The sequence below is a fragment of the Xenopus laevis genome, chromosome 6L, assembly GCF_017654675.1.
Source record: "Xenopus laevis strain J_2021 chromosome 6L, Xenopus_laevis_v10.1, whole genome shotgun sequence".
Classification (NCBI taxonomy): domain Eukaryota; kingdom Metazoa; phylum Chordata; class Amphibia; order Anura; family Pipidae; genus Xenopus; species Xenopus laevis.
Window position 1 is genome coordinate 111505890 of NC_054381.1, and position 14734 is coordinate 111520623.

General features: G+C 37.0%; 1 protein-coding gene across 4 annotated transcripts in view; it reads right to left on the reverse strand.

Moving 5' to 3' along the window:
* mtcl1.L (microtubule crosslinking factor 1 L homeolog) overlaps positions 1 to 14734 on the reverse strand; it is a 103118-nt gene that overhangs the window by 22884 nt on the left and 65500 nt on the right. For 3 of the 4 annotated variants that reach the window (XM_018267898.2, XM_018267900.2, XM_018267901.2), the window contains exons 4-10: positions 14418 to 14477; positions 12352 to 13671; positions 11148 to 11294; positions 8176 to 8295; positions 6760 to 6996; positions 6221 to 6415; positions 3568 to 3735 (exon numbers count right to left, since the gene is read on the reverse strand). In XM_018267898.2, coding sequence (XP_018123387.1) covers positions 3568 to 3735; positions 6221 to 6415; positions 6760 to 6996; positions 8176 to 8295; positions 11148 to 11294; positions 12352 to 13671; positions 14418 to 14477 — 2247 coding nt within the window. The remainder of the gene's footprint in view (positions 1 to 3567; positions 3736 to 6220; positions 6416 to 6759; positions 6997 to 8175; positions 8296 to 11147; positions 11295 to 12351; positions 13672 to 14417; positions 14478 to 14734) is intronic. The other variant, XM_018267899.2, reaches the window with a different exon arrangement.

Below are 14734 nucleotides of genomic sequence, written 5' to 3' on the forward strand. Positions count from 1 at the left end.
AGGGTGAGGAGGGCTGCAATGAGACAAAAAGTCCTTCCAATTTTAGCCGACCATAAAAAGATTGAAACAGACTGACTGCAATTTTGGATATATGGTTCTGAAACAAGAGGCAATATTGTAGCTTATAGCTGCAACTAGTGAGTATCCAAATGTAAATACAGTTTGTATCTGTTATCAAAGAATCTACATATAAACAATTTCTTATAAAAAAAAAAAGTCCTGTAGTGAGCCATGACAGGCTTTTGACCCCATTTATCTTCCTGTGTAAAGAACTAAACCCATTGTTTTCTACACAGAAATCTACAACCCAAATATTGCCCTTTTACACCTTGATAATGGTCTGTGTGCTCCGTCAGAGATCACCTGAAAGGAAATAATACAGCTCTAACCGTGACTGTATGAGCCAGGAGGTGGACCTTAGTACTTAAAATGTTTATTTAGACTATTGCAATACTATTACAAAATATATTTTTATGAACCTGGTTTATTTAGATGAAGCAATGTTTTAAATACAGACTATGAAATCTTTTTATTGCCATGTTCAGGGGTATAGTTTCCCTTTGCAGCACATAGCACATAGCTTTTCTATCCAGAACTTTAAATGGCAAAGAAGAGCATCAAAGTTCCTTAAAGGAAAACCATTCCCCCAAAATGAACACTTAAGCAACAGATAGTTTACATCATATTAAGTGGCTTATTACAGAATCTTACCAAACTGGTCTATATATTTAAGTAAATCTTGCCCTTTTACATCTCTTGCCTTGAGCCACCATTTCAAGATGGTCTGTGTGTTGCCTCAGAGATCACCTGACCAGAAATACTGCAGCTCTAACTGTAACAGGAAGAAGTGTTGAAGCAAAAGTCAGAACTCTGTCTGTTAATTGGCTCATGTGACCTAACAAGTATGGTTTGTTGGTATGTTCGTGTGCACAGTGAATCGTACGATCCCAGGGGGCGGCCCTTATTTTTTAAAATAGCAATTTTCTATTTATGATTACCCAATGGCACATACTACTAAAAAAGTGTATTATTATGAAAATGGTTTATTTACATGAAGCAGGGTTTTACATATGAGCTGTTTTATGCAATATCTTTTTATAGAGACCTACAGTGTTTGGGGGGTATAGTTTTCCTTTAAGTGTGTGTATTTGTGAGGACATGTGTGTCGGTCATTTCAGGTCAACCTGATTAAAGCTATTTCACTAATATTATCCGCACACCAAACCTCTTCATTCCAATATGAGAAGTTAATTGAATATAAAGCTGTAAAGGACTAAATCCTGGAAATATGAGATCACAGTAAAAACAGAATTACACTAAGTCTTCAGGAGGAGTGAAAGATATTTAACAAGGATTAAATATCAACTCCCAGCATATAGTGTCTGCGGAAAAATGGGTCTTTGCCAGACACTGCTGTCATCAGGCTAATTTATTCTCCAGATACATTTATTAGAATTGGTAGCAAATGCTAAAAGATCTTAGGGCAGAGAGTAAAGTTTTTTTTAACTGTATTTTATAAAAGATGAAACAGTCCTAACTTGCCCTGAGGTGCAATAATGCCATACAGTGTAATAATAAGGTTATTTTAACAACATTTAGCAGTGTTGTTTTTTTATTGACTTGATATTGCCTGGAGCACCTACAAGTGTGGTTGCATGGACAGCCCATCATGTCAGCAATTGTCAATTGCTAACAAAAATCATTACTACAACAAGATTTAAATACAGACAAGAGCTGAGTGATTGTCTAACTGAAAGGTGCAGTCTTACTTTAGCCTACTATTAGGTCCTGGCAGGGATACTTAAAGGAACAGTAACATCAAAAAATGAAAGTGTTTTTATGTACTAAATAAATGTAGTATTGCCTTGCACTGGCAAAACTGGGAAGTTTGCTCCAGAAAAACTATTATAGTTTATATAAACAAGCTGCTGTGTAGCTACGGGGGCAGCCATTCAAGCACAAGACAAATAGTAGATAGATAAACTATGTAGAATTGCACTGCATGCTGCAGGGCTTATCTGTTATCAGCTGTGTAACCTGAGCCTTTTGCTCTTTGAATGGCTGCCCCAACAGCATTTTTTATATAAACTATGGTAGAGTTTCTGAAGCAAACACACCAGTTGTACCAGAGCAGCTCAACAGTACATTATATTTTCATTACTTTAAAAACTTTTGATTTTTTGGTGTTACTGTTCCTTTAATAATTTCTGTATAGGTTATGATACCATACTCTTTTCCTGCTTAAATTAATAGTTTTTTATTTTATTCTAGAAGAGGTACCTGCCTTGGGTGTAAATTTTTTGTGTCCCAGTCCTGGAGAAAGACTTGGGTGCACATTTACTTTGATCGAGTGAAGGAATAGAATAAAAAAAACTTTGAATTTTGAATGTTTTTTTTTGGCTACTTCGACCATCGAATTGGCTACTTCGACCTTCGACTACGACTTCGAACTAAAAATCGTTAGAATATTCGACCATTCGATAGTCGAAGTACTGTCTCTTTAAAAAAAAACATCGACCCCCAACTTCGCCACCTAAAACCTACCGAGGTGCAATGTTGGGGAAGGTCCCCATAGGCTTTCTAACAATTTTTGGGTCGAAGAAAAATCGTTCGATCGATGGATTAAAATCCTTCGAATCAAACTATTCGAAGGATTTAATCGTTCGATCGAACGATTTTTCATTCAATTGTTTAATCGAACTATTTGCAGTAAATCCTTCGACTTCGATATACAAAGTCGAAGGATTTACATTCGGCAGTCGAATATCGAGGGTTAATTAACCCTCGATATTCGACCATATGTAAATCTGCCCCTTGATGTAACCTTAATACATGCCAAATTTATTACTGATTCACCATATTTGTCTTCTTATTTCTGCCAACTGACTCACTGAAACTTGTTTATTATAATAAATAATGTACCCCAGGCTGTAAATTATAAGGATATTAGTAGTAAAATTGACCTTTGGCCTTATGCATTTATTTGCAGCATGTATAGTTTACAGATCCACGGGATTTTGGTTCAGCATTCAATATGGATTCTGTCTTTTTCAGCAGTATTTGGATTAAGCCAAAATTCAAGCCCCTGGCCAAACTGGATTTGATTCCTTAAAATTACTTTTCGTCACATGAACAAGAAAATTGTGTTTTCTTTTTTCTGTGCGCTGCATATGCAAATTTGGTTTCAGTTTGGGATCGTCCATGAAAGATTTGGTATCCTGAAATAGTGGATTCAGTATGTAGTGTATTTAGAAATAATGTACCAGTTTTTTATCATTAAATATTAAGTGTAGACGGAATCAATCATTTGGGCAATTGCCCATATACAGAATCCTCTTAATAGAATTGCCTGAATCCCAAACTTATTCTGAACCCTAATTTACATATGAACATTTTTGAAAATTCTAAATACAGTGTTAAATCTTGTAATAATTGTAAAAAAAACCCCCACACACATTATCCCATTTAGTTGTTTAAAGCTGGTTCAGTTGAAACCTGCAATTCTGGATTTGGTGCATCCATACTAAGTATCAGCAAACAGAGGCTTTGGGGCTACCTGATACTCACCTTCTGTAAAAGACATCTCAGCTCAGTCCCTTCCACTTGCCATGCAGCCTTGTCAGCTGTATATTGCTTTTGGATTTCATGCTTCTCTCTCACCTCTTCCGTCATCTCTGAGAGAAAATCATCTAATAAGGCCTTAAAAGCAGCAAGGAATTGACGATTTTCTGTTGCCTAAAGAATGATAAATGTTTATAGGATTAGTCTGCTTTGCATATGTCTCTTTAACAAGGAGTTCCATCAGACAGATGTATAAATTGGGGAGAATTGTAGTAATTTTAGGCTTTAGTCCAGCATAAAAAAAATACCCATTTTCATAAATATGCTGTTTTGTAATGGCTTTTTCCCACAATCACTTTTCATGAGAATGATTCACGTGTAAATACAACACTGTCGCTTTATAAATATACCATTAAGAACTAGATAAAAGCACTCTTATAGACAATTTACAAATAGGAGAAATCTCCTATGTAATAGTTAAATCACTTCACTAACTGGAAGCTTTCAGGGGACATATACATATAAACAAATACATATTTAATTGTGCATTGCAGATGTACATAAATAATGAATATAGCTTGAGTACTTCTAGCGGCAAACCCACCACACCTTTGTTTAATGTGAATTTAAGATTTATAATTTAATTGGGGCATTTTTTGGGAGTTGTAGGCAAGAAATGCTTGGTACTTAGTCCTGTAACCCATGAGTAGGTGACTTCCAATGTCAGTGTGTGCTGGTTACTGGTCCCTACACTTACCAGTTACATTAATGCCATTTCCTAGCAGGAATCTGTATTATGCTTTTATCCAGGGCAAAGTACAATATATGAATTCAGTCAAATCATTAAAAAGAGCTCCCGGTCTGTACGACAATCTTATCACTTGTGGTCCCAGTGATCTATTCTGATGTGTAAAATATTGAGTAAAGCCTAGTAGTGCACAAATCAGCACTTAGCTCCTGCTGAATCAACTCATAGTGAAATGTGATCTGTCACCAGTGAATGGCAGCTCAGGTTTTTTAATTGATCTGCCTAAAAATATCAGACAGTAATGTAATCTCCTGGGACAACATCCCATCAGCAGCAGAAGGGAATAACAAACAGATTATACTGAACTGATTTTAGTCATCGAATGAAGACTAGAACTGGTACCCAGTTACAGAGCACTGCATTCCCTAATAAATTGTTGAGGTAGTTCAACCAGGATGTATACTGTATTTAAAGGAACAGTAACATCAAACAATGAAAGTGTTTTAAAGTAATGCAAATATAATGTACTGGTGCGCTGCACTGCTTCAGAAGGACAACTATAGTTTATATAAAGAAGCTGCTATGTAGCCATGGGGGCAGCCATTCAAGTTGGAAAATGAGCAAAGGCACAGGATACACAGCAGATAACAGATAAGATCTGTAGTATACAATGGGAGTATTCAGAAAGTATCTGTTATCTACTGTATAGCATGTGCTTGAATGACTGCCTCCATGGCTACACAGCAACTTGTTTCTATAAACTATAGTAGTGTTTCTGAAGCAAACACACCAATTTTACCAATGCAGGGCAACAATACATTATATTGTCATTCCTTTAAATCATTTTAATTTTTTGGTGTTACAGTTCTTTTAATAAAATGTAATATGTGCATACAAACAACTTAGTTCTAAGGAAATATCACATAGTACATTGCTCATTTAGAACCTACATAAAGAGATAAACACAGCGCTACGCAATATGTTGGTGCTAGGGATGGGCGAATTTTTTCGCCTTGTTTCGCCGAAAAAATTACGCCGATAGACTCGTATGGCGGCATGCGTCCAAAATTTTTTTACGCGTTTCATACCTTCTGGTACTTATTCATAGGCATGCCTACTAAGTATGCCTACTTTTTTAATTCTATGCTACATAAAAGCTAATTTTTTAACTTTATTATGAGTGTTTTTGGGATATTTGTTGCTGTATAAATACATCTTAGTAATAATAACAGTGGACTTCATGAAAAAGACCTGTTGTCACAATGCATTTCCCTGAAAAACAAGTGGCTTGAGAAACAATGATTGTGTCCAACACTTTTATTAAAGGACCCTGTGTTGCAAATGCAAGAATCTTATTGGTTGTCATGAGTTACTGCTCCTGGGCAAACTTAGAGCCTTATATTACATATTGGGGGGAAGTATGGTGAACCCAAACATCCCTAGTGAAATATGGTAGGGAGGAGAGGATCCATGGTATTTAGCCTCTTGCTGTACAGGATATAAATTCTCAAAGGAAGATTTACAAGTTATTCTGAATTGAGAAAGCCAGTTGGATGACTGGTGGAAAGTCTTTAAGAAGAAAAAAAACACTGCAAATCCAGTTGATTTGACTTATTTCTATAGATATACCATGGCCTGGATGAATGAGACTCTTCACAAACATCTTGCTGTACAGGGTGTAGTTTGGGGTCTGCAATCTACAACTTTCAGCATCGTCTATTAGAAGTAATGGAGGATGCTGGGAGTTGTGGTTAGAAGTTTTCCATAATTTTTTGTACGTGTCCTTATTATTAATTATTATATTAAATTATTATTTTACAGGATAGTCTGGAGAGCAAATATAACAACATAATAAAAATGTAAATGGCGACCTCAAAAGCTCACCTACAAGCACTTTACTTGACTCCTCACCTGTTTCTGGTGCTGTATTAACTCCGCTGTTTGAAGCTGAGGGCTGCTTTCTCGGCTTTCTAATATGGAATGTTGGGAATAATCAGTGAGAGCAAAGACAGTGTCATCTTCCTCGTCTGCTTCTTCCAAGTCTGGATCACTTTCTCTGAAGTCAGGATGGATGGAAAATTCCGGGTGGGCATTTAATTGCTCAAACTAAAGAATAGGGAATAGAATTGTAAAATATTGACTACTTAACGTATTCAGCAATAATCTAAAAATGTCAAAGTGATACTATAACAGGAAAGATCATAAAATCATAAAAAAATAACCAGTCTTGGCACCCTCACCTGCAATGTCCTTGTTCAACAGCTTATAGAAGCATATAAAACCAAAATACAGGCTGGGGCACACAGGCCCATGTTTGTAGGCATGCCACCCATCCACATCTAATGCTTATGTGCCTCTCCCAGATTGCCCCTTTAAAATTTAGTGCAGCCTATCATAGGATGCACTTGATTCTAGGAGCAGTGAATGAAGACTGAAACCAGCTACTATACCTGGAGGAACTTGTTTCCCACTTCTTCATCTTCTCCACTCTTACACTGCTGCCAGTGGTTCAGTAACCTTTTTAGCTTGACATATATAACAAAGACATTCTCTTTAAAGCTCCCCAGTTCCTGCTGCAATAGGATCTTCTCTTGGCTCCATGTTTTCTCTTCCAGCTTATTCTGCAGATTAAGGCTTTGTAGCTCCAAGTCTTTCCTCCGTAACGTTTTTAGATGTTCTTCTTCCACCTGTAGAGAATATGTAATCTAATATGAATAATTACATGACATTTTGTATTCCAAGTTGTAACCTGGAAAAAGTGCACTTTTTAAAAATACAAAGTGCTGAAACTGATTATTTTATAAAGTGTCGAAAAATATTTGTGAGCAAAGATATCAGGATTTCTGAATTTATATTAGGGATGTACTGAATCCATTATTTTGGCCAAATTCCGAATCCTTTGTGAAAGATTTGGGTGAATAATGAACTGAATCCGTATCATAATTTGCATATGCAAATTAGGGGCAGGAAGGGTGAAAGAGAACCATGAGCACAGTGTACATTGAAAAATAATTTTACTTCCTTGTTTGTGTAACAAAAAGTCACGTGATTTTAAGGATTCAGTTTGGCCAGTACGTGGATTCTGCCAAATCCGAAACCAGTTGGAAAAGGCCAAATACCAAACCAAATCCTGGATTCAGTGATTATAATTCAGTTTGTGTCTAAAAGTTTTTGTATTTGTACCACAAATTCAACCAATGAAATTTTGTTCTCTGTGGCACTTTTATTTTAAAGCACTGAAACTCATATTTCCCTTTTTCAATGTGACGTCTTAAAAAACATTGTGAATCTATTCATTAAATATTGACGTGGAATGTCACTGCAGTTCAATATCTTTCCCATCTGCTAATATTTCCTGACTGTAAATCTGAACAGCTGCACTGTGCTGAACTCGAACACCCATACGGATATATCAGTAATCATCACTTCAAATGAAAGTGGGGTTAACAATTCTTAGCATCTTTTTTCCATACTTGAATGAAACGAATTGTTAGCTCTCAAACTATTATTGTTGGAACTGATTTTCATAAGCAGGGACTGCCCATCCAAGGGAAAAATGGATGGTCCAATATACAGGGTCATTTTGCAATTGAGTCTTTTTCATAACAAGCTGTGGTTACTAAACATATAAAGCAGCAACAAGTACCAGTACTGGACCAGATGGTACTATACTAACTATGACTCATTACAAAAACACATATCTTCTGCACAGATACCCACAGACATAAAATTCTACAAATTACGAGCAAGCAACGGTAAAAGAACCTTTTGGTAAATGATCTTATTCCTGTCATGAACTTTACTTCCCCAGTGAACAAACAGGAGTTTATTATTAAAGAGAAGATGGATTATGTGAGGCTGAATACCTGTATTATCCTGTCTGTCACCTTCTCATGCTCCTCCTGGTGTAGCCTCCTTTCTTGCTCTAGAACAGCCTGCAGCTCACGTATAGTTGCATTCTTTTCCGGCGAGATGTGATCACTGAGCTGATAATTAGAGAGGAAATCCAAGGATTACATGTTGTATTTTAGTACATCATGTGCATAGCCAGCCAGTTACATTTAGCAGAGGATGTAGTAACCTTCCCCATCTTTGCTGTGCATATTAACAAACCTCAGTTTAACTGGTACAAAACTGGATCGCAACTTAATCACTTGGTTATTATTATTGATATTAATAAAGGGGTGGTTCACCTTTGAGTTAACCTTGTGTATTACAGAATGTCCTATTCTTGGCAATTTTGTAACTGGTCTTCAGCATTATTTTATTTTTATAGTTTTTGAATTATTATTTGCCTTCCTCTTCTAAACCATTTCAACTTTCAAATATGGGGTCACTGACACAAGCAGCCAAAAAAACTATTGCTCTGTGAGCTTACAATTATATTATTGTTATTTCTGTTCCTTAACTTTCTATTCAGTGCCTCTCCTATACTTATTACAGTCTTTCATTCAAACCACTACTTGGTTGCTAATGAATAAAAGACCCCAGCAACCAGACAGCTGCACAAATTCCAAACTGGAGAACTGCTGAACAAAAAGCTAAATAATTAAAAAAACATAAAACACAAAATATAAACAATTAAACCAAATGCAAATTGTCTCCGAATATTAACGTCTATGTCATATGTCTAAGTCTGATGGAGCAGCACTATTATTTGATGTGTTTTGAAAAAAACATTTTTCCCACGACAGTATACCTTTGATTTAAAGGTAAACAACCCCTTTAACATTTATTCACAAAAAGTTAACATTCAACTAAAAGAGAAGAGACCAGATAAGTGGTGCCACAAACAAATTTTCCATACAGTCTGGGCAATGTGTAATAAATGACCCACACGCATATGAGTTTGCTATGTTTATGGCTATTTTTTTTAAAAAGATTGGCACACTGCTGGTGTATAAAGATGGCTTATATACCTATTTAGCATATGCCCAGATAATTGTGTTTATGCAAAAGACAAGAGTATAAATTATTTTTAACATAATAAAAAACAGGGTCAGTTTTAAAGATGGGTAGAAAGGACTTTTGTCTTATGCCCTCAGCATCATAAGGCCCCTTGGGATAAAAATAAGATACATGGTTTTAGTATACACATTAGGGATGACCATCTAGCATCCTATAGCTGAAGTTCAACTTCCAGTTGCCACTGGTGGAGTTATGTGCTGGGAATTCTTCTAAAATGACTGGAGAGTTGCTGGTTGGATATAGGTTACCCTCTTATACAAGGTCCAAGCCATAATGAATTGCCAAGGAACCTTTCTTCTCTAACTGCATCCCTCACATGAAGCATTCAAACCAGATGTATGCCAGTATGAATTGAGTTTGTAATGTAACTTGATCAGCCAACCTGGCAGCCTAAGTTTATATATAAAAAGATTCAGATTAAACAGACACTTATTTCCCAGTTTTACAATCCCCAGCAGATATTCATGCAAGTGGGCAGCCTTTAAACGCCCTTTGTGCTTTGTCTTGATTATGGTTTGAGGTCAGTTTTAACTCTAAGCATTTTTCAGTAGGGATAGGACTGCTCTTATTTTACTTGGGCAGTAGCAGCAGTGTATCAAATTTCCATAAAACAGCACATAAAGAGATCAGTATTTTAGTGAAAAAAGGATCTCTATTACCAATCTCCTGTGAAAAATTGCATTTTTGCATTTATAAAGTACTTCATCTCTCTGGAAGCCTGTGCATCGGGAGTCTGACATGCAAATCTACTAAAACAAGTGGTTTTATGGTCCTTTCAGTGCAAGATGAAAAATAGCGAAATGTGCAATTTAGGGCAAAGTGCAAGAAACCAGTAATATCTGGTATACTTCTTTATTTAACAATGCAGACTTTTTTCTGCATTTCATTGTAATTGTTGATGCTGAAGACCAGGGTTGAGCAAAATGTTTGCTGTGTGGTTACTAATTTGTATGCAAACTGCAAATGAGCCTGACTTGGCATGGCACCAGTGTCGGACTGGGACAACGGGAAAAAACACAGTGGGCCCCAGCCCTCATGGGCCACCACTGACCCAGACCCCCTCCTCTGATCTGCCCCATAAAATCAGTTTGCGCCGCGCGCCAGTGTTTTCATATGCACGTAAGGGATTTTCATTCTCCTTCCTGGCGCAACCGGCGTAAAACATGAGGGTGCACGCCTGTGCAGAGATGCATAAGTTCATTGGAGTGGTGGCACATGGGGGGAGTTGGTGGGGGCTCTGCAGCAGTGGGGGCTGGTAGTCTGGAGGGGGGTCCTGGACAGCAACCCTGGTGGGCCCCGGGCCCCCCCAGTCCGACCCTGCAGGGCACAGATCAAATATAAGGTTCTCTTGAACCTCTTTGTGCATCAATCACAAACTGTAAACATGCTCATTGGGTCTGGGCACATGAAATCTTAGGGGCAGATTTACTTACTTACTTACTATTTAGAAGGGCAAAGTGGCTAACGCTAGCGACTTTTTGCCAGTGCATTCTAGCTTGCACTATTGCAGCTAATCTATTGGCAATAAAATGTCTCCGTAGCTTTCCTTCTACTTTAATAGAAATGTATAAAATATCTCTTTGAAAGGTCATCATGAATTACAAATGAAATTTTTTCTTTACGTTGATCTATTATTTTTGCAAGTAAATTCATTTCTTTCATGCCCTCCATGCAGCCATACATCTAAAATATTCCTATTACTATAATTATTAACTTGGTAATGATGAAGGTAAGCATTGGTCATTTAGGGGTTAGTAGATATTCAACACAGTGCTTTAAATGTATTATAGTCATTTAAAGCTGAAAAGAGATTGGAGCTTCTTGATGATGCCTCTTGCTTGTTTCTGATGGGGAAGGCAATGGTTCTAACCTCTAGACTGAAACAGCCCTTGTCGCCTGGCCTGTAGTGTTTAGAGTCTCCATCAGCTCTGCGGTGTGACTCATGATTTAGATGATGATGAGTATCCTCTTCATGGTCATGGCTGAGTTGATATTCCATTTGTTCCCTCAGTTTGGACTGCGTGGTGCACGGGGACCACAGAAACGAACACACAAACGAAAATAACAGAAGACAAGGGGCGGAAAGATAAAAATAAAGTAAAATAAAGTAGGCAAGGTAAAAAAAAAAAGATGGAAAAACATTACAATACAAAGAAAAGCGTGAACAGAAAAAATAACTTAAATATGGTAGCATAAGAAAGTGAAGAAAATAAAACTAAAACAAGAATGAGCAAAATGATGGGTTGAAATATCTGAAAAGCAAAAAGAGAAAAAATAGGGAAAAAAGAATGCAAACACTGGTTATGAAACGCGCATGCAATGAAGGATGCATATGTCATACCGACAGCGAACATGCAAGGCATGAAGCAGCAGTGCACAAAGTTTCTTCCCCATTTTTTGTGCCATGTGGTTAAAACACAGCAGCATACTGGTCATGTACTGTTAAAGGTCAGCCTAAAAAAAGTAACTAGCCAACAAGATTTTGGACACAAATCCAGATTTTTGCTTTGATCAAAAATATTTTTAGAAAATGATTGTTGTTAATAAAATGTAGACTTTCATGCTATATTTTGGTAAAAATGAAGTTATACATATACAGGTATGGAATCAGTTATCCGGAAACCCATTATCCAGAAAGTTTCGAATTACGGAAAGGCCGTCTCCCAAAGACTCCATTATAATCAAATAATCCAAATTTTTTAAAATGATTTTCTTTTTATTTATAATAATAAAACAGTAGCTTGTACTTGAGCCAAACTAAGATATATTTAATCCTTATTGGAAGTAGAATGAGCCCATTGGGTTTATTTAATGTTTACATGATTTTCTAGTAGTCTTAAGGTGTGAAGAGTCAAATTACGGAAAGCCCCATTTTCCGGAAAGCCCCAGGTCCCGAGCATTCTGGATAATAGGTCCCATACCTGTGTGTGTATATATATATATATATATATATATATATATATATATATATATATATATATATATATATATATAAAATAAACTGGGGAAAAAAGTATGCATTAATAAAAGCCAATACTGAGCTGATTAAATGCAAATAAGCCACACCATCTTACCTGAACGTCAGGAATAAGTTCTTTCCCAAGATTTCCAATGGGTGAATCCCGAGACACTGAAGTCAAATTGGACAAGAAACTAGAAGATTCTGTAAGGTGAGGCATTGGGGAAAGGTCCTCTAAGCGTTCCCTTAGGCCTTCTCCTGCCCGATCGACCACTTCCATAAAATTTTGCAATTCTTTTCTGAAAACTTTCATTTTGGTATTTACATTTTCCAAGACTTCAGAAGCTGAAATATCACCTTGTTTTTCTGGATAACGCTGAAATATCTCTTCCATAGAACTGCTTGTTACTTGTAGTTTGGCCTCATAGATCAAGCTATCTGTTTCTGTGACAAGTCGATCCAATGTCCTTTCTAGACGTTCTGCCTCACGTTTTATATTTAAGAAAGTGTGTGCATCCTCTCTAATTCTCATATCAGAAGAATATAGGTCACTGCCTTCTGATGGCTTGACACTCTCAAAACCTGATGTTTTCTCATAGGCGTCTTCTGAGTCACTTTCACCCCCAATAGGTCCTTCTCTCTTTGTTTGAGTAGGGCGTCCATCATCGCTATCACTTTCTTTCTTCCCTGTGTCACTTTCTGCATCACTATCCCGCGGACTTGCTGTACGAACGCCCAGGTGAGACGCAAGATCGTAGCGTTGGACATTGGACAATAAAACACGGTTTTCATATTGAAGTTTCATGACCTTACCACTTAACTCATTGATCTGTATCCTAGCTGACTTTAGCTCCTCCTGCACTGAGCCATTGCACTTGGACGCACTGTCATCAATCCAGACAAGTTCTTGATCAGGACCAAATTTGAATCTATTTAGTTCAGTAGTTAGTTGCTTATTATGATCCTCTATCTCAGAAATTGACCTCCTTAAAAGTTCTGCCTCCTCCTCCACAAATTGGAGATGACGACGCAATTCATTGGCAGATTCCATGGAATCACCATATGGTGAGGTAGGAATGCTTGAAACATACTCCCTGCTTAGAAACTCTTTTTCTAATTGACACCTGAGGTCTTCCATTTCTGCTTTAATGCCCCTGTTTTCTACCTCCAGCTCCACTATCTTTCTACTCAAGATGTTAGCTTCTTCCTCCACCAGCTTAAGGCGTAATTTTATTTCAGCTTCTCTTGTGCTGGGTGGGCCGCCAGTTTCCCCAGTTGGGAGATGGCCATCCACATCCCCATATACTGATTTGTATTTCTCAATTTCCTGTTCTAAATCATCCTTTTCTTTCCCCAGTTTGGCCATTTTCTTCTGCATCAGTGCTGCTTCTTCTTTAGCAAATTGTAGCTGGCATTTTAAATCTGCATTGTCCTCCTAAGTAAGTGAATAGGAGATAGACAGGAAGTATGTTACAGTTTAAGAGCACTAAAGTTTTTCTGCTGAGTATATATATATATATATAATCAATACTAATGATATTATACTTTCTATACAACATCAATAATACAAATGGTCAATGTTGACATTTTATAGGCAATTAAAAAGCAATAGTGAGACTCAATAGTGAGCAATAGTAAATTGTTGGCTCTTCTTACTCCTATAGAGCGGCATATTCTTTGCACTTAAATAACCAAGCCCTCCTTTTATTATTATTAACATGTATTTATATAGCGCCAACATATTGCGTAACACTCTGCTTCTATACTATTTCTACAGATTTGATAATAGAAAGTAAACCTTTCTTATGAACAGGGCTGTATTAGCAGCGGGTGGTGCTTAGGCTGGCTGCCCCCTTCATGACCAGTGCACATGCAAAGCTTATACTGTGAATGCGCCAATCAAGAGGAAATTGAATGCAAGGGGTACCCCACCCCCTTCAGCTCTTCTTTCAGATTTAGAGACAGTTATCTGGTGGCAGCTGGGGAATTTAGTTACTTTAAAACATATTTTTTTCATATAGGCACCAGAAGGCATCTCTTTTAAAGCTGCTGCCCTAGACATGGGTCATAGGATGTGATCCTGCTTATTTATTAGGTATTTTTATCCCTTCTCTAATTATATAAAAGGTAATGAATAGCTACACACTTCACTTATACAACAAAGTACAACATTTTTTTTACCTGACTGGTTATCTTTTTTTCTTTGTGCATCTCTCTGCTTCCTTTCCTTTTTAGGGTACTCTGTAAATAAGAGACATTGGTAAGGCATAGGAAAATCACAGGAGCAAAAATTATAGTATAAGTCAAACATGGGTCACAAAGAACTGCACAAAGTGCATCAGTTCAGCAGTACTGTATATAGAGGGGCAGATATCACCTAGAATTCCCACTAGCTTGCATGTCATTCAGATATAAACCTAGATGTTTTCTGAGAAGGCAGGAGTCAAAGGAACAATAACACCAAAAACTGAAAGTGTTTAAAGTACTGAAAATATCAT